The sequence below is a fragment of the Nerophis lumbriciformis genome, linkage group LG24, assembly GCF_033978685.3.
Source record: "Nerophis lumbriciformis linkage group LG24, RoL_Nlum_v2.1, whole genome shotgun sequence".
Lineage (NCBI taxonomy): Eukaryota > Metazoa > Chordata > Actinopteri > Syngnathiformes > Syngnathidae > Nerophis > Nerophis lumbriciformis.
The window spans coordinates 1114348-1134999 of NC_084571.2; the positions used below are offsets into that span (position 1 = coordinate 1114348).

Sequence of the window (20652 nt, forward strand, 5' to 3'; positions counted from 1 at the left end):
TCTAACTTCCTTGCATGCAAATATTCTGAACCTTTTTTGTCAGGACTACTATTATTACTTTTGTATGTAATTAATGTGGCAGTGTTGTTTTATTTGGAATGTGGTGTTGTCATGTAGTGTTATTAGAGATGGCCGATAAATGCGTTAAAATGTAATATCGGAAATTATCGGTATCGTTTTTTATTATCGGTATCGTTTTTTTTGTGTTTTTTTTTTTATTAAATCAACATAAAAAACACAAGATACACTTACAATTAGTGCACCAACCCAAAAAACCTCCCTCCCCCATTTACACTCATTCACACTCATTCACACAAAAGGGTTGTTTCTTTGAGTTTTTCCTTGCCCTTATGTGGGCTTTGTACCGAGGATGTCGTTGTGGCTTGTGCAGCCCTTTGAGACACTTGTGATTTAGGGCTATATAAATAAACATTGATTGATTGATTGATTGATTCTTTCTGTTATTAATATTGTGGTTCCTACATTATATATCAATATATATCAATACAGTCTGCAAGGGATACAGTCCGTAAGCACACATGATTGTGCGTGCTGCTGGTCCACTAATAGTACTAACCTTTAACAGTTAATTTTACTCATTTTCATTCATTACTCGTTTCTATGTAACTGTTTTTATATTGTTTTACTTTCTTTTTTATTCAAGAAAATGTTTTTAATTTATTTATCTTATTTTATTTTATTAATTTTTAAAAAAAAGTACCTTATCTTCACCATACCTGGTTGTCCAAATTAGGCATAATAATGTGTTAATTCCACGACTGTATATATCGGTATCGGTTGATATCGGTATCGGTAATTAAAGAGTTGGACAATATCGGAATATCGGATATCGGCAAAAAGCCATTATCGGACATCCCTAATTATTATGTGTGTATTATCTATTGCCTTAATGTTGTACTGTATCTAGGGATGGGTACCTGGGAATCGATACTGGTACTCAGCGGGACCAATTTTTGGTACTTATGTGTGTGTTGTCTTGTACTTATGTGTGTGTTGTCTTGTCTTGGTTTTTCTGTCTTGTGATTTGCATGTTTTAGTTTGAAAAGTAACTCTCCTCTCGTTTCAGGTCACTTGCCCTTCCTTTTGTGTCATCAGTCTGACGTCATCTCGGTTCCCTGATTGTTTCCACCTGTTCCCTATTACCCTCATGTGTCTTATAAGCCCACTCCTCCCTTTGTTCTGTGCCAGATTGTCTCGTTTATTCGTGCTCTTTAGCTCTATGTCCATGTCCATGCCTTGCCTTACCTTGCCTCGTCTCGTGCTTATGTTCCTTGATCCTGAATCCCTTTGTTGCTATTTTGAGTTTTCCTTTCTTCCTCCTCAGCAGAGTGATTTTTTTGTTATTTAGTTTATTCAGCCGAAGTGGTGAGTTATCAGTTATTTTTCATTCTTTCCTCAAATTTTTGTTAAACTGTATTAGATTAGATAGTGTAGAATTTTTCATAGCGGTTGTTTCTTCCTCCTGTTGGAGCGTTTTTTTGTGAATACAATTTATAGCATATACGGCGCCAATTATAGTTCGTCTTTGCTTTTGTGTTTTCCTCCGTTCGGAGTGATTTTCGGTTGTTCCCATTTTTTTGGAACCTTTTTCGCCGATTAGTTTTTTGGTTAAAATAGATATTGTATTCCTTGACTTTGGAGGTGAAAGGAAGCTGTCAAAATAAAAGTTCCCTACTCTGCATCTGAGTCCTATCCTTTTTACCAAGCCTGACAGTTTTTTTGTTTATAAAATCTGATTTTTTTATCGCAACACTTAAAAATAAGCTGACTATGACAACATCTGTCCAGTAGTGTTGTCCCAATAACAATATTTTGGTACCGGTACCAAAATATTTCGGTAATTTTCGGTACTTTTTTGGTACTTTTCTAAAGAAAGGGGACCACAAAAAATGTCATTATTGACTTCATTTTAACAAAAAATCTTAGGGTACATTAAACATATGTTTATTAGTGCAATTTAGTCCTTAAATAAAATAGTAAACATACAAGACAACTTGTCTTTTAGTAGTAAGTAAGCAAACAGAGGCTCTTAATTTAGCTGCTGACATATGCAGTAACATATTGTGTCATTTATACACCTATTATTTTGTCAACATTATTAAGGACAAGTGGTAGAAAATGAATTATTCATCTATTTGTTCATTTACTGTTAATATCTGCTTACTTTCTCTTTTAACATGTTCTATCTACACTTCTGTTAAAATGTAATAATCACTGTTGTTTGATACTTTACATTAGTTTTGGATGATACCACAAATTTGGGTATTAATCCGATACCAAGTAGTTACAGGATCATACATTGGTCATATTCAAAGTCCTCATGTGTCCAGGGACATATTTCCTAAGTTTATACACATAATATACTTTTTTTTTAAACAAAAGAAGATGTTGTGATGCTAAAAAATATCAATGTAATCATAGTAGTATCGAATAGATACGCTCCTGTACTTGGTATCACTACAGTGGATGTCAGGTGTAGATCCACCAATGGCGTTTGTTTACATTGTAGCGTCCCAGAAGAGTTGAATTCTGGGAATTTGTTCTGTAGTGTTTATGTTGTGTTGCCGTGCAAATATTCTCCCAAAATGTGTTAGTCGTTGTTGTTTAGTGTGGTTTCACTAAAAGGCACATGTTTATGACAGTGTTGGCGTTGTTCATACGACCACCCTTAGTGTGACATGTATGGCTGTTGACTAAGTATGCACGTCATTCACATGAGTGTAGAGTATTCAAAGTTAAGATGATCATCTTAATAATTACCAATCAGAGAAATTGAAAACTTGTATTGGCCGTGCCAACTATGGACAAGATGTTAGTCGTCCATTATCATGGCTCCATGTGGTGCGGCGTGTAGTGAAGCATGCATAGCCGTCACTCGTCCGACAGGGTTGATATTTGAATTGATTTGTCTCCATGGAGACAAGGATTAGTGATTTTGAAGAATTTACAACACTAGTATTAGCCGCTAGCTGGCTAGCCATGTCTTAAAGCACCTCTTCCTGAGGGCATTCTGCATGACACGACGACGGGTGGGGGACCGGTACTTTTTAGAGGCGGTATAGTACCGAATATGATTCCTTAGTATCGCGGTGCTATACTAATACCGGTATACCGTACAATCCTACTGTCCAGTTGTTATATTGTCACATTTCTGAGTCTCACTTGCAAGTATGACACTAGACGTTAAATGCAGTAGTGTTTTTTTGTTACGCCCTAAAAAGTGTTGATACTTTAAGTATTGTACTTATTACTAAGGATGATGTTCGAAACCGGTTCTCCCGGTTGTTCGATAAGAAAAGAACCGATTCCATGGACTCGAATCCCTTTTTGAGAACCGGTTCCCGTTATCGAAGCCACTATAGTAAAGAAAAAGAGTTGGTTCTTTATTCGAATCCCTGGGAACGAATCTCGTCCCACAGGAAATGCCCTGTGGCACGTCCCAGGAAATGACGTAGCTCAGTCATTAGGCGGCAGATACAGAAAGCAGCAACAACAATGGACCGGAAAAAACGCCTCAAGGCATGGCTTCATTTTACAAAAAAATACAACAAGGAAACGGCTATCAGCAATTATTGTAAGGGGGGAAGTACAACAAGCATGTTGAAACATGTTCAGGCTGCACATAACCTGAAGGTTAGAGAAAGGTGTCGAGGAGAAGCAGCGACGAAGAACCTGCAGCGCCAATTCCAGTGTTAGTGCTGGTGAGTAACTAACGTTAACTGTTGCCGGTTATTTTCCATATCTGCTCACTCGTAGCCTTTTGGCTAAAATAATGTTACCTCGCATGTCAATCCAGGATTGCAGTAATGTTAGCTAGACTAACGTTACCTAAGCATAGTCAGTGTCTAACGGTAACGTTAACGTTAGCCTTTTTGTATGTGTCTGATAACGTTAACGTTATCTTGCAGCCTACACCAGTGGTCCCCAACCACCGGGCCGCGGCCTGGTACCGGTCCGTGGATCGATTGGTACCGGGCCGCACAAGAAATACATTTTATTTTATTTTTTTTAATTATTTTTTTTTATTAAATCAACATAAAAAACACAAGATACACTTACAATTAGTGCACCGACCCAAAAAAACTCCTTCAATACCGAATACTACTGCATTCACACTTCCATCCATCCATCCATGCATTCACACTCATTCGCACAAAAGGGTTGTTTCTTTCTGTTATTAATATTTCTGTTTCCTACATTATATATCAATAAATATCAATACAGTCTGCAGGGATACAGTCCGTAAGCACACATGATTGTATTTTTTTATGACAAAAAAAACAAAACAAAAAAAAACATACCATGGGTAACAACAGTCAATATTTATTTATTTTATTTTATTTTTTTAAGTGGGTAACAACAAATTTTTTTCTCATAAAATAAAAGTGAGCTTTTGTTAAACCAAATATTGTGTTTTTTTCCATATACAACAACCTATCTGGATTCGATAAGAGAATCGATAAGGAATCGGTTCAATAAGAGGATTCGATAATGGGCTCGAACTCGATAATTTCTTATCAAACATCATCGTCGAGTCACACATTAAGAGTGTTACTAAAACGGCCTTCTTTCATCTCCGTAATATCGCTAAAATTCGTTCCATTTTGTCCACTAGCGACGCTGAGATCATTATTCATGCGTTCGTTACGTCTCGTCTCGACTACTGTAACGTATTATTTTGGGGTCTCCCTATGTCTAGCATTAAAAGATTACAGTTGGTACAAAATGCGGCTGCTAGACTTTTGACAAGAACAAGAAAGTTTGATCATATTACGCCTATACTGTATATACCTTTATATACATATATACATATATACAGTACCTATACTGGCTCACCTGCACTGGCTTCCTGTGCACTTAAGATGTGACTTTAAGGTTTTACTACTTACGTATAAAATACTACACGGTCTAGCTCCAGCCTATCTTACCGATTGTATTGTACCATATGTCCCGGCAAGAAATCTGCGTTCAAAGAACTCCGGCTTATTAGTGATTCCCAGAGCCCAAAAAAAGTCTGCGGGCTATAGAGCGTTTTCTATTGGGGCTCCAGTACTATGGAATGCCCTCCCGGTAACAGTTAGAGATGCTACCTCAGTAGAAACATTTAAGTCCCATCTCAAAACTCATTTGTATACTCTAGCCTTTGAATAGCCCCCCTTTTTTAGACCAGTTGATTTGCCGTTTCTTTTCTTTTCTCCTCTGCTCCCCCCTATCCCTTGTGGGGAGACACACAGATCCGGTGGCCATGGATGGGGTGCTGGCTGTCCGGGGTCGGGACCCGGGGTGGACCGCTCGCCTGTATATCGGTTGGGAACATCTCTGCGCTGCTGACCCGTCTCCGCTCGGGATGGTTTCCTGCTGACCCCACTGTGGACTGGACTCTTACTGTTATGCTGGATCCACTATGGACTGAACTCTCACAATATTATGTTAGACCCACTCGACATCCATTGCATTCGGTCTCCCTAGAGGGGGGGGGGGGGGGGGGGTTACCCACATATGCGGTCCTCTCCAAGGTTTCTCATAGTCATTCACATCGACGTCCCACTGGGGTGATTTTTTCCTTGCCCTTATGTGGGCTTTGTACCGAGGATGTCGTTGTGGCTTGTGCAGCCCTTTGAGACACTTGTGATTTAGGGCTATATAAATAAACATTGATTGATTGATTGATTGATCCCTACTTATTACACACCAGATTGTTGATTGTAACGTGCATCTTAGTTGTATTTTTTTTTTAAACACATTTGGAGGTGTTGAAATCGCCATGTAAAATTATTAATGCTAACCAGTAGCATGTCAATAGCAAAGCTAATGTATATTAGCATCAAGCTAGCACATTTTTGGAACAGTGGAGCCTAATTTTACATACGTTGGAGCCTTTTTTAGATTTAATTTCTTTGTTGGCATTGAAATGGCAAAATGACCTCGAGGTAGTTTGGCGGAGTCCGCTCTCAGTGCTGCTGGAGTGATCGCCAAGTGCTAAAGTGCAACTGGCCGTGACGTCACGCACAACCAAGGTACCGAAACATGGCACTGTTTGATTTTACGTGACAAAAAAGTACCGGATTCGGTACCTAACCCTCATTGTATATAAACGTCCTTGAAATTTTGGACTGTAGGAAGAATAGCGAATACTACTGCATCAGCAAATGCAATCTTAATAAATATAAAAACTATGAATTTTATTTGCAGGTCAAATGTCGTGACTTTTTTTTTTAAATCCAGTAAACTATGGATGACCACGATGAAACACTAACAGTCAGTAAGTGTGCCATCCACTCACATGCCGTCATTTACTCATCACTACTGATCACATATGAGTGCAATTGGGAATATTTCCACATTCCCAGCGGTCTTGAATGCAACGCTGCGGAATAATTAATACGCTTAAATGTGATTGCCATGTTCAGATGGTGGGAATTTGACGCTGATGTAACTTGGCTTGACATTACAGCATAAATATTTCAACTTTAAGATGGTGATAGGAAGTTATTATTTGCATATGTTTTTATTTTGTACCGTAATCCACGTGGCCCAGGGTCTATTTTTTGGCATATTGTAAAAATACAATTAATTCCATACATTATTTGCTATTGCACTAGTTTTCTGTCAGTTATAACAGGGTTCCCCAACCTTTTTTTCCACCAGGGAACGGTTTAATGTATGCATTACTTTCACGGACCATCTTTTTACGTGTGGCAGATAAAAACAGCAAAAATATTAGCCTTTGGCTACAATCTAAAAGAAAATGCGGTAGTTTATAAATTAACTAGATGAGGCAATTCCTAAAGGAATTGCATGTGAATGCTCCAATGCTGACAAAATGAAGTATGAATGTAAGAATAGTTTGAATGTTGGAATGTTTTGAATGTTGAAGCATTTGAATTTCCAGGAAAACCGGAATTTGGTTTGGAACTTGGGAAAGACTTTGTTTTAATGTCCAGGATGAGTGGAATATGTTGAAGGTGGAATATTTTGAAAAGGTTGAACAATTTTGGAATTGTGAAAGAGTGAAAAATGGATAATTCATTTGGAATGGGGACAATGTCCCTAAAAACGGAGAATTCTTGGAAATCCAGGAATCTTTTTTTACAGTTTTTGAAAGGAAGCACACAATTCTTGAACAGGCTGAATATTTTGGAGTTGAAACAGTTTGAGTGGGAGTTGTGGAACTTTGAAAAATGTCCCATTCTTTTCAATGGGAATTTCATGGAAATTTGGGGATTTCGGGAAAAGAGGAATTTTTTTGGAAACTGCAAAAAAATAAATTGAATCTTCGGAATGAGTTGAAATGGTTGGTGTTGATATTTTTCAAATCGGTCGAGAAATGTTGAACATCTTTAATTGAGAAATGGTATTATGGAATTCCTGGAATTTGAAATGGGTTGAAAAATGTGGAAGGAGTAGTTGCCAGAAAAAAGGGTCACAAAAAGGGTTTGAAAAAAATTGGAATTCTTGGCAAAAAATGTTTACTTGAAAAAATTATAGTTTCAATGTTGAAATCGGTTGGAAAAATGTGTAAATGGTGGAAGTTTGAAAAATGGCCAATTCATTTTGAATGGGGAAAAATGTTCCGGAAAGCCTTGAATTCTGGGGATTTTGGGAATATGTCAACGAAATGGTTTGAATCGGATGAAAAAAGTGGAAGGTGGAGCGTGCCAAAATCTGGAGAAGAAGAAGAAGAAGAAGAAGAAGAAGAAGAAGAAGAAGAAGTTGAATAAAAATAGATTCATTTTGGTGTAGAAAACCTTATTAATTGTGTGAATGCTCCATTAATGTTGCTGTGCGGCTCGGCTCAGCTCCTTCTTCACCACAACGGATCGATACAGCGTCCGCATTACTGAAGACGCCGCACCGATCCGCCTGTCGATCTCACCATCCACTCTTCCCTCACTCGTGAACAAGACTCCGAGGTACTTGAACTCCTCCACTTGGGGCAGGGTCTCCTCCCCAACCTGAGGATGGCACTCCACCCTTTCCCGGGCGAGAACCATGGACTCAGACTTGGAGGTGCTGATTCTCATCCCAGTCGCTTCACACTCGGCTGCGAACCGATCCAGTGAGAGCTGAAGATCTTGGCCAGATGAAGCCATCAGGACCACATCATCTTCAAAAAGCAGAGACCTAATCCTGCAGCCACCAAACCGGATCCCCTCAACGCCTTGACTGCGCCTAGCAATTCTGTCCATAAAAGTTATGAACAGAATGGGTGACAAAGGGCAGCCAGCCTTGGCGGAGTCCAACCCTCACTGGAAACGTGTCCGACTTACCGGCAATGCGGACCAAGCTCTGACACTGATCATACAGGGAGCGGACCGCCACAATCATATATGTATATGTATATATATATTCCTCACGCACTAATTGACTAAAAGAGTGCACACTTGCCGCACGCTCGCCCCGACACTGCGATGATGTCACGTTATCGATGGGAAAATGCATTTTTAGACAATATGATTTGCCTGAGCGGCAAGGAGACACCGAGAGTAACAAGCGGTAGAAAATAGATTAGAAATGACAAATTTGGAAAAAAAACCTTGAGACTTCCCGCGGGCCAGATTTTGGACGCTGGCGGGCCTTATTTGGCCCGTGGGCCGTAGTTAGGAGACCCCTGATCTAAACTTGACCTTTCTATACTTTTACTGTCATATTTTCAGAATGTGTTTGTTCTATTTTTGGCCAAAGTAAGACAAAGAAAACAATCTGAAGTTGTCTTTATATTTTATTTTTAATGCCATGATTTCAATAGTCCGCTCCGCATGTGCACAGATTTCCCTCCACGCGGCCCCTGAGCCCAAATGAGTTGGACACCCCTGATGTACAATATTACAGTACATGTAACAGCTGCAGCAAAAAGAAAAAGAAAAGGCCTGCATAAAATAGAGAATAGAAAATAGACATTATAAACAAAGAGAGGTAGCTAACATAGAAGCAGTCGAACAAAAAAACCAAAAAAACTTGAGACTTCCCGCGGGCCGGATTTTGGACGCTGGCGGGTTTGGAGACCCCTGACCGAGGGCATAAAAAAATCTGTTTATGACCTTTTAAATATGGTTTGCAATATCATGACAGCCCTTTAGACATGAAACATCACCCCTGCAGTTACCCTACACTCCAGTAACCCTTTACAATAATGCTGCTGAGGCTAAGCCAATCAGTGGCCACAATACTGAACGGTGCACTCTGATTGGTTTGGTCTCCTATAGTGCAGTGTTTTTCAACCACTAGTGTGCCGTGAGATATTATGTCATTTCACCTATTTAGGGTAAAAATATTTTTCGTAAACAAGTAATTATAGTCTGCAAATAATGTGCCGTTGTTGAGTGTCGGTGCTGTCAAGAGCTCGGCAGCGTAACAATGTAATACTCTTCCATATCAGTAGGTGGCAGCCGGTAGCTAATTGCTTTGTAGATGTCGGGAACAGGTCGTGTGAGACGACAATGGTTTGTCGTGAACCCAATATGCAGATGACAGCGGGAGGCAGCATGCAGCAGAAAAGGTATCTAATGCTAAAACCAGAAATAAACAAAAGGTGAGTGCCCCTAAGAAAAGGCATTGAAGCTTAGGGAAACTAAAACAGAATTGGCTACAAAGTAAACAAAAACAGAATGCTGGACGACAGCAAAGACTTACAGCGTGTGGAGCGTCCACAAAGTACATCCGAACATGACATGACAATCAACAATGTCCCCACAAAGAAGGATAAAAACAACTTAAATAGTCTTGATTGCTAAAACAAAGCAGATGCAGAGAATAGCGTTCAAAGAAGACATGAAACTGCAACAGGAAAACACCAATAAAACGGGAAAAGCCACCAAAAGAACTAAAACACTACACACAAGAAAACATCAAAAACCTTAAAATAAGTCAGGGTGTGATGTGACAGGTGGTGACAGTACACCTACTTTGAGACAAGAGCTATAGTGATGCATGCTTGGTTATGCTTTAAAGCAGTGGTTCTTAACCTTGTTTGAGGTACCAAACCCCACCAGTTTCACATGTGCATTCACCGAACCCTTCTTTAGTGAAACATTTAAAAAAAATATTTTTAATTCAAGACAAAGTTCTATGTTTTTTTTTACTGGTGCACAAAATGAAGCGTTCAAAGAACAAAACCAACACAGTGCATAAACTCAAAACAAATTACACACCTGCAAATCAGATGGAAAATTAGAGGGAACATTGTTTGGGGGTATCCATAATACGCCGATAGGGAGAAGTTTTTATTTACATGATGAGTCGGGTGTGTCTTGACCTCCGCGGCAGAGGCTGCACCGAACCCCTGAGGCCGACTCACCGAACCCCTAGGGTTCGATCGAACCCAGGTTAAGAACCACTGGTTTAAAGTCATATCCAACACTTGCGACAACGACTTTTTACTATCAATATCGGCTGCTGAGTTTAATTTTTTAATGATTTCTGCCTCAGAATTTTTTCAATGAAAAAAATGTGCCTTGGCTCAAAAAAGGTTGAAAAACACTGCTATATATGTCATACTACTGTATAATTGATGTTTTCAGTTCATTTAGCCATTTTTATGCTTTAAAATGCTTAAAGGCCTACTGAAATGCGATTTTCTTATTTAAACGGGGATAGCAGGTCCATTCTATGTGTCATACTTGATCATTTCGCGATATTGCCATATTTTTGCTGAAAGGATTTAGTAGAGAACATCGACGATAAAGTTTGCAACTTTTGGTTGCTGATAAAAAAGCCTTGCCTGTACCGGAAGTAGCAGACGAGTAGCGTGACGTCACAGGTTGTGGAGCTCCTCACATCTGCACATTGTTTACAATCATGGCCACCAGCAGCGAGAGCGATTCGGACCGAGAAAGCGACGATTTCCCCATTCATTTGAGTGAGGATGAAAGATTCGTGGATGAGGAAAGTGAGAGTGAAGGACTAGAGGGCAGTGGGAGCGATTCAGATAGGGAAGATGCTGTGAGAGGCGGGTGGCACCTGATATTCAGCTGGGAATGACTAAAACAGTAAATAAACACAACTCTATTAGCCACAACACAACCAGGCTTATATTTAATATGCCACAAATTAATCCCGCATAACAAACACCTCCCCCTTCGGTCCATATAACCCGCCAATACAACTCAAACACCTGCACAACACACTCAATCCCACAGCCCAAAGTACCGTTCACCTCCCCAAAGTTCATACAGCACATATATTTCCCCAAAGTCCCCAAAGTTACGTACGTGACATGCACATAGCGGCACGCACGTACGGGCAAGCGATCAAAAGTTTGGAAGCCGCAGCTGCATGCGTACTCACGGTACCGTATCTGCATATCCAACTCAAAGTCCTCCTGGTAAGAGTCTATGTTGTCCCAGTTCTGCACAGACCAATGGTAAAGCTTGACTGTCATCTTTCGGGAATGTAAACAATGAAACCACGGCTGTGTTTGTGTTGCTGCAGTCGGCCTCAATACACCGCTTCCCACCTACAGCTTTCTTCTTTGCTGTCTCCATTGTTCATTGAACAAATTGCAAAAGATTCGCCAACACAGATGTCCAGAATACTGTGGAATTTTGCGATGAAAACAGACGACTTAATAGCTGGCCACCATGCTGTCCCAAAATGTCCTCCACAATCCGTGACGTCACGCGCTGACGTCATCATACCGAGACGTTTTCAGCAGGATATTTCGCGCAAAATTTAAAATTGCACTTTAGTAAGCTAACCCGGCCGTATTGGCATGTGTTGCAATGTTAAGATTTCATCATTGATATATAAACTATCAGACTGCGTGGTCGGTAGTAGTGGGTTTCAGTAGGCCTTTAATTTAGTGCAAAAATGTGTAAAATTTGCATTAAAAATCTGCAATATAGTGAAGCTTTGAAATTTGGTGAAGGTCTACTGTAAAAATCTTGGGTATTTGCTTTAAAGGCCCTTTTCTTATTCGCTTTTTGTCATTTGTTTGGAGGATCTTTTGTCACCTTGACAAGAAAAACTTGTTGTTGTGTCATAAAACCCCGCGTGGCTTCAATAACATTTTTTTTGTGTGTCCCAGTCTGACTCCGTTAATCGTTTTTCAAAGTCGTGTCGGCGCCACTTGGACGTGACGTCAAAGAGCTTGAAGACGGCTGCAGAAGCGAGGTCGAGTGCGAGGTTTGGCCCGGAATACACAATAATGGCGCCCGGACAAGGAGGCGGCGATCAAGTCTGAGCCAGGGCAAAAATGTATTTCTAAAGCCTTCACTTGAAAACACTAAATGAAGAAGAAAACAGCAACACTGAGGTCAAGATGGCCGACATTTGCTGCATCGATTGAAGTGAAATTGTCCGCTTTTATGTTTGTTAAAGGTGCCCATGGAGCAAAAGTCTTTTTAATGAAATGCTGCCCTTTTCATTCCCTCAAACGGCTGCTTTGCTGATAGGGTTAGGCGGGGCTGCTGGTCTTTCAAACAGGAGAAGCTCATTTTGAAATTGTGGCTTGTTATTAAGTCATAAAAGAAAACCATCCTTCCTCATAGACACCTCTAGCCCCATGCATACGCCCACCATTTTGTAACAAAAAAAAAAATAAAATCAGGCTTCACAACACATCTTAAAATAAAGTCTTCCTAACTTTCTAACTATCAGCTACGGACGTTGGAGCTGAAAGGAACCTAGCATGATGTTCAAATGTGAGTGTAATGTTAGCATGTGGCATCAGGAGTGGGTACCATATTGGGTCCTTTTTTTGGTACCGACCAAAACCAGCCGATCACTCCAGCAGCACTGAGAGCAGACTCTGCCAAACTACCTAGACTCTAGGTGAGGGTTCCCCAAACTTTTTGGCTCGGGGGCCGCATTGGATTAAAAAAAAAAAAAAAAAAAAAATATATATATATATATATATATATATATAGTATTACAGTATTAACACTTGTTAGGGCGCAACACAGATCAAAACAACACACCATAAACTGTACACCACTGCCACCTAACGTCTTGGAATTGCAACTTTTTTTTGAGACTCAAAAATGTGATAAAAACACAGGATATAACAACTGGACAGCAGTTATCATTATCATATATATTTTTAAATGTGGCAATAAAAATAAATCATTTCATTATCAAAAACAATAAATATGTGTTTAAACACACAAAAGTACAGAAAATTGGTACCATTGAGTATCGGTATTGATTCCCAGGTACCGGGATAGAGCGGACTCTGCCAAACTACCTAGACTCTAGGTCAGGGGTCCCCAAACTTTTTGACTCGGGGGCCGCATTGGATTAAAAAATTTGGCCGGGGCCAGGCTGTATATATATATATATATATATATATATATATATATATATATATATATATATATATACATATATGTGTTAAAAAAATAATAATTGTTTTTGATAATGAACAGATTTATTTTTATTGCCACATTTAAAAATACATATGATAATGATAACGGCTGTCCAGTTATTATATCCTGTTTTATTATCACATTTTTGAGTGTCAAAAAAAAGTTTCAATTCCAAGACGTTAGGTGGCAGTGGTGTACAGTTTATGGTGTGTTGTTTTGGTCTGTGTTGCGCCCTAACAAGTGTCAATACTGTAAGTAGTGTACTTTACACACCAGATGTTTGATCGTGCCTCTTAATTGTGGGTTACGTTAACAAGGAGGAGTTGAAATCGCCATGTAAAATTGCTAATGCTATTCAGTGGCATGTCAATACCAAAGCCAATGTATATTAGCATCAAGCTAGCACATTTTTGGAAAAGTGGAGACTTACTTTACTTATGTTTTTTGAGTAAATTACTTTGTTGGCATTGAGAATTGCAACATTACCTAGAGCAGGGGTCCCCAAACTACGGCCGGATCCGGCCCGCCAGCGTCCAGAATCCGGCCCGCGGGAAGTCCCAAGTTAAAAAAAAGTTATAACAAATAGTTTTTTTATTATTTAAAAAAAAAATCTAATCCATTTTCTACAGCTTGTTACTCTCGGGGTCTCCTAGGCGCTCAGGCAAATCATATTGTCTAAAAATGTATTTTCCCATCGATAACGTGACATCATCGCACTCGGAATATATATATATATATATATATATATATATATATATATATACATACAGTATATACATATATATATATATATATACTGTATATATATATATATATATATATATACTGTATATATATACATTTACAGTATATATATATATACATATATATATATATATATTCCGAGTGTATATATATATATATATATATAGAGTATATATGTATGTATATATATATATACATATATATATATATATATACATATATATATATATATATATATATATATATATATATATATATATATATATATATATATATATATATATATATATATATATATATATATATATATATATATATATATTCCGAGTGTATATGTATAGAGTATATATATATATAGAGTATATGTATATATATATATATATATATATATATATATATACATACACATATTCCGAGTGCGATGATGTCACGTTATCGATGGGAACATACATTTTCAGACAATATGATTTGCCTGAGCGGCTAGGAGACCCTGAGAGTAACAAGCTGGAGAAAATGGATTAGAAAGGACAGATTTTTTTAATTTAAATAATAAAAAAACAATTTTTTTGAATTTTTTTTAACTTGGGACTTCCCGCGGGCCAGATCCGGCTCGCGGGCCGTAGTTTGGGGACCCCTGCTCTAGGTAATGTTGCAATTCTCAATGCCAACAAAGTAATTGACTCAAAAAACATAAGTAAAGTAAGTTTTCACTTTTCCAAAAATGTGCTAGCTTGATGCTAATATACATTAGCTTTGGTATTGACATGCCACTGATTAGCATTAGCAATTTTACATGGCGATTTCAACTCCTCCTTGTGAACAAAACCCACAATTAAGAGGCACTATCAAACATCTGGTGTGTAAAGTACACTACTTACAGTATTAACACTTGTTAGGGTGCAACACAGACCAAAACAACACACCATAAACTGTACACCACTGCCACCTAATGTCTTGGAATTTAAACTTTTTTTTGACACTCAAAAATGTGATAATAAAACAGGATATAATAACTGGACAGCAGTTATCATTATCATATATATTTTTAAATGTAGCAATAAAAAAAATCTATTCATTATCAAAAACAATTATTATTTTTTTAACACACACAAAAGTACCGAAAATGTATTACCAGGTATCGGGAATCGGTACCCTAAACACACGGCTATGCTCGTGGTGCTAATGTGTGTGTCCTCCTGTCCTTAATCTTTCGTTGTCGTATATTATATGACATACATCACGTTGGTAGTTAGTGAATATGTAAAAATTGCATGAAGTACACAATGGCGCTTCTCGGAGACACACACAGCTCATTGGCACTTTTGCACTTACACATCTAAAATTGCTGCAGAATCCTAAAATGTCGGACCACGGAAACAAAGAGTTTAGTGAAGTCAACGTTTTGATGCTTGAGACTTTGGCATGCAGTCTACTTATTTATTTATGTTTGGCAAGCATGCACATTCGGCGTCTTACCCTCTGTTCCTGCGTGGCTACAAAAGTCTGAAAGCCGGGCGCCACGCCGAAACCCAGCTCGTGCACAAACGGAGGCTCCGCTTGGCTGTGGATTTGGACTCGCACCCCCGCTTCAAATGCCGTGTCCTCTGCAAACAACACACACGTCCTTTTTGGGTTAGTTTAGGTACTTGCACTGCTCCCCAGCTAAAAGCTTCGGAAGAACCTTTTTTGCCATGACTAAATTGTTCAATGAAAAACATGCAGTGATGGAGAGAAAGGCCTTGAGACAAACACACACACACACACACACACACACACACACACACACACACACACACACACACACACACACACACACACACACACACACACACACACACACACACACACACACTAGTATAATAGCCACATAAAATCAATAACCTTAACAAAATTATATTGTTTAAAGCAGACTTCGAGACAATAATCCATGCCTTTGTCTTAACTTCTGTAATGTCTTCTCACTGATCTCTGTAAAATACATCGAGAATGCTGCTGCTCAAGTCCTGACTAGAAGCAAGACATACGACCAAATTAGTCCAGTGCTCAGGTCAATGCACTGACCTCCTGTCTTGTTCTCTTTGCTAAAAATACCAATCTACTTTTCTACACACTTTGATTTTACATCAGTTAGTTCATGATTGTCTTTATGGTTTACTTTTATTTGTGAATCTGTGAAACTTGAGTCTTTTTAGAGCAGCCATAAATCCACGAAATTCGAGATTACTCATAAACCAGTGAAATACAAGTCTCTGACAAGCACTCGTGAATCAGTGAAACACAAGTTTTCGTCCAACACCCGTGAATCAGTAAAACTCGACTCTTTGGCATCTACCCATGAGTCAGTGAAATTTGAGTCTTTGTCAAAGCACCCATGAATCAGTTAAACTTGAGTCTTTTTTGAGCACCAAGGAGGCAGTGAACCTCGGGTCTTTGTCGAAGCACCTGTAAGTCAGTAAAACTCGAGTATTCGTAAAGGCGCCAGTGAATCAGTGAAACTGAAGTCTTCACCCATCTGTAAGTGAGTGAAACCTGAGTCTGCATCGAGCACTGATGCGCCATTGATATTTGAGTCTCTGTAAAAGCACCTGTGAGTCAGTGAAACTCGAGCTTCGTCGAGCACCCACGATTCACTAAAATTCCAGTCACCATCGAGCACCGATGAGTCACTGAAACTCTAGTCTTTGGCAAGCACCCGTGAGTCAGTGAAACTTGAGTCTTTGTCGAGCACCCACGATTCACTAAAACTTCAGTCATCACCGATCGGTTTTTGTTAAAGCACCTGTAAGTCAGTGAAACTCAAATCTTAGCCGAGTACCCATACATTTGTGAAACTCGAGTCCTGGCCGAACACTTGTGAATCAGTGAAACTCGAGTCTTTGTCAAAGCACCCATTAGTCGGTGAAACTTAAATCTTTGAGTACCCATAAATCAGTGAAACTCGAGTCTTTGCCGAGCACTTGTGAATCAGTGAAACTTGAATCTTTGCTGAGCACTTGTGAATCAGTGAAACTTGAGTCTTTGTTGACGCACCAGTGAATCAGTGATACCCGAGTCTCTGTCAAGCCCCAAGGAGTGAGTGAAACACGAGTCTTCATTAAAGCACCCGCGAGTCAGTGAAACTCGAGTCTTTGTCAAAGCACCCGTGAGTCAGTGAAACTTGAGTCTTTGGCGAGTACCTGTGAGTCAGTAAAATTTGAGTCTGTCAAAATACCCATGAGTCAGTGAAACTCAAGTCTTTGTTGAAGCACCTATGAATCAGTGAAACTCGAGTCTTTGCCAAGCACTTGTGAATCAGTGAAAGTCGAGTCTTAGTCGAGGCACCTGTGAGTTGGTGAAACTCAAATCTTTGTTGAGTACCCATAAATCAGTGACACTTGAGTCTTTGTCGAAGCACCAGTGAATCAGTGATACCCGACTCTCTGTCAAGCACCAATGAGTCAGTGAAACACAAGTCTTCGTTAAAGCACCCGCTAGTCAGTGAAACTCGAATCTTTGTTGAAGCACCCATGAATCAGTGAAACTTGAGTCTTTGTCAAAGCACTCGTGAGTCAGTGAAATATGAGTCTGTCAAAATACCCATGAGTCAGTGAAACTCGAGTCTTTGTTGAAGCACCTATGAATCAGTTAAGCTTGAGTATTTGTCAAGCACTGATCAGTCAGTGAAACTCGAGTCGCTGTCGAAGCACATGTGAGTCAATAAAACTAAAAAAAACTACTCTTGAAAAGTTTTGTCCGATTGTTAGTCTTTACTGTTGGGTTATTAATATTATTATTCCGGCATATTCCTTTAGCATTTATGAGGGCTTTAACATACTCAAAACGTTACTGAATCTTGCTGGCATATACCCTGGTCAAAATGTAAATAATCATCACAGAACGAATGTAAGACGTACAGGAAGTCGGTGAAATTTGAGTCTGTCAAAATGCTCATGAGTCAGTGAAACTCGAGTCTCTGTTGAAGCACCCACGAATCAGTGAAACTTGAGTCTTTGTTAAAGCACCCGTGAGTCAGTGAAACTTGAGTCTTTGGCGAGTACCTGTGAGTCAGTGAAATTTGAGTCCGTCAAAATACCCATGAGTCAGTGAAACTCGAGTCTTTGTTGAAGCGCCTATGAATCAGTGAAACTCGAGTCTTTGCCAAGCACTTGTGAATCAATGAAAGTTGAGTCTTAGTCGAGGCAACTGTGAGTCGGTGAAACTCAAATCTTTGTTGTAGCACCCGTGAATCAGTGAAACTTGAGTCTTTGTTGAAGCACCCGTGAGTCAGTGAAACTTGAGTCTTTGTTGAAGCACCTATGAATCAGTGGAACTCGAGTCTTTGCCAAGCACTTGTGAATCAGTGCAAGTTGAGTCTTTGTCGAAGCACCAGTGAATCAGTGAAACTTGAGTCTTTGGCGAGTACCTGTGAGTCAGCGAAATTTGCACGAGTCCTTGTGAGAGCGGCACCAAGAAGAAAGAAAGCGCTGACACAGCAAATAAACGACCTTAGCTAATAATCAAGAGCCTGCTGAGTTGGTCGTCCCGTTGTTTGCCATCTTGTTGTGAGCTCTATTGCTTTCTTGGCACATTAACGCCAGCGCGTGAATCAACTTCATCAAGTCCAAAGCCATAAAATAAGATTAATTAGAGACTGGTAATAAAACGTTGAGATGAATCAAGTCAGAAAAACAAAACAAAAGGGTAAGAGTAATCGTAAACACTATGTATGCTATTTATAATGTATAGTGGTGGTGTAACAATACGCCATAATTAGGGGTTGGTACATACCTTAATTCTAAGGTCACCCCAGCAGGCACAAGACATTAAAACAATGTTAAGAACTTGTTGAATTAGGTCCTGACGTTGAGCAACTCAAACTTTACGTTGAAACAACATGCTTTTTGACAACGTTTAATCAATATTGGGTTCTGACGTTGATCTGACCGTTGAAATTTGGTCATTTCCCACCAATATTCTACAACACAAATACAACGTTGAAACAACATGCTTTTTGACAACGTTTAATCAATGTTGGGTTCTGATGTTGAACTGACCATTGAAATTTGGTCACTTTGCAACCATAATTCTACAACACAAATACAACGTTGAAACAACATGCTTTTTGACAACGTTTATTCAATGTCAGGTTCCTGTGTTGATCTGACCATTGAATTTTGGTCATTTTACCACCAATATTCTACAACACAAATACAACGCTGAAACAACATGCTTTTTGACAACGTTTAATCAATGTTGGGTTCTGACGTTGAACTGAAATTTGGTAATTTTCCAACCATAATTCTACAACAAAAATACAATGTTGAAACAACATGCTTTTTGACGTTTATATTTTGACGTCAGGTTCTGAAGTTGATCTGACCATTGAATTTTGGTAATTTTACCACCGATATACTACAACACAAATAAAACGTTGAAACAACATGCTTTTTGACAACATTCAATCAATGTTGGGTTCTGACGTTGGTCTGACCGTTGAAATTTGGTAATTTCCCAACCATAATTCTACAACACAAATACAACGTTGAAACAACATGCTTTCTGACGATGTTTAATCAATGTTGGGTTCTGACGCTAATCTGACCATTGAATTTTGGTCATTCCCCCAACCAATATTCCACAACACAAATACAACGTTGAAACAACATGCTTTTTGACAACGTTCAATCAATGTTGGGTTCTGACGTTGATCTGACCATTGAAATTTGGTAATTTCCCAACCATAATTCTACAACACAAATACAACGTTGAAACAACATGCTTTCTTTTTGTTTAGTACAGTAGCATCGCTAACCCAACAAGGGACTCCTCCCAATAGCTCCACCCACTCGGCAGATGACTTTATGAATTTCTTTAATAAGAAAATTGAACTCATTAGAAAGGAGATTAAAGATAACGCATCCCAGCTACAACTGGGTTCTATGAACACAGATACAACTGTATCTACGACGGATACTGCAATACAAAATAGTCTCTCTCGTTTTGATGAAATAACATTAGAGGAACTATTACAGCGTGTAAGTGGGATAAAACAAACAACATGTTTACTTGACCCACTTCCTGGGAAACTTATCAAGGAGCTTTTTGTATTATTAGGTCCATCAGTGCTAAATATTATAAACTTATCACTTTCCTCTGGCACTGTTCCCCTAGCATTCAAGAAAGCGGTTATTCATCCTCTGCTCAAAAGACCTAACCTTGATCCTGACCTCATGGTAAACTACCGACCGGTGTCCCACCTTCCCTTTATTTCGAAAATCCTCGAAAAAATTGTCGCACAGCAGCTAAATGAACACTTAGTGTCTAACAATCTCTGTGAACCTTTCCAATCCGGTTTCAGGGCAAATCACTCTACGGAGACAGCCCTCGCAAAAATGACTAATGATCTACTGCTAACCATGGATTCTGATGCGTCATCTATGTTGCTGCTTCTTGATCTTAGCGCTGCTTTCGATACCGTCGATCATAATATTTTATTAGAGCGTATCAAAACACGTATTGGTATGTCAGACTTAGCTTTGTCGTGGTTTAACTCTTATCTTACTGACAGGATGCAATGCGTCTCCCATAATAATGTGACCTCGGA

The 20652-nt window shown here is 39.1% G+C and overlaps 1 protein-coding gene across 3 annotated transcripts in view; it reads right to left on the reverse strand.

Moving 5' to 3' along the window:
- asic2 (acid-sensing (proton-gated) ion channel 2) overlaps nt 1-20652 on the reverse strand; it is an 865381-nt gene that overhangs the window by 38295 nt on the left and 806434 nt on the right. For all 3 annotated transcript variants that reach the window (XM_061981307.1, XM_061981305.1, XM_061981304.1), the window contains one exon: nt 15546-15673. In XM_061981307.1, the coding sequence (XP_061837291.1) occupies nt 15546-15673 (128 nt within the window). The remainder of the gene's footprint in view (nt 1-15545; nt 15674-20652) is intronic.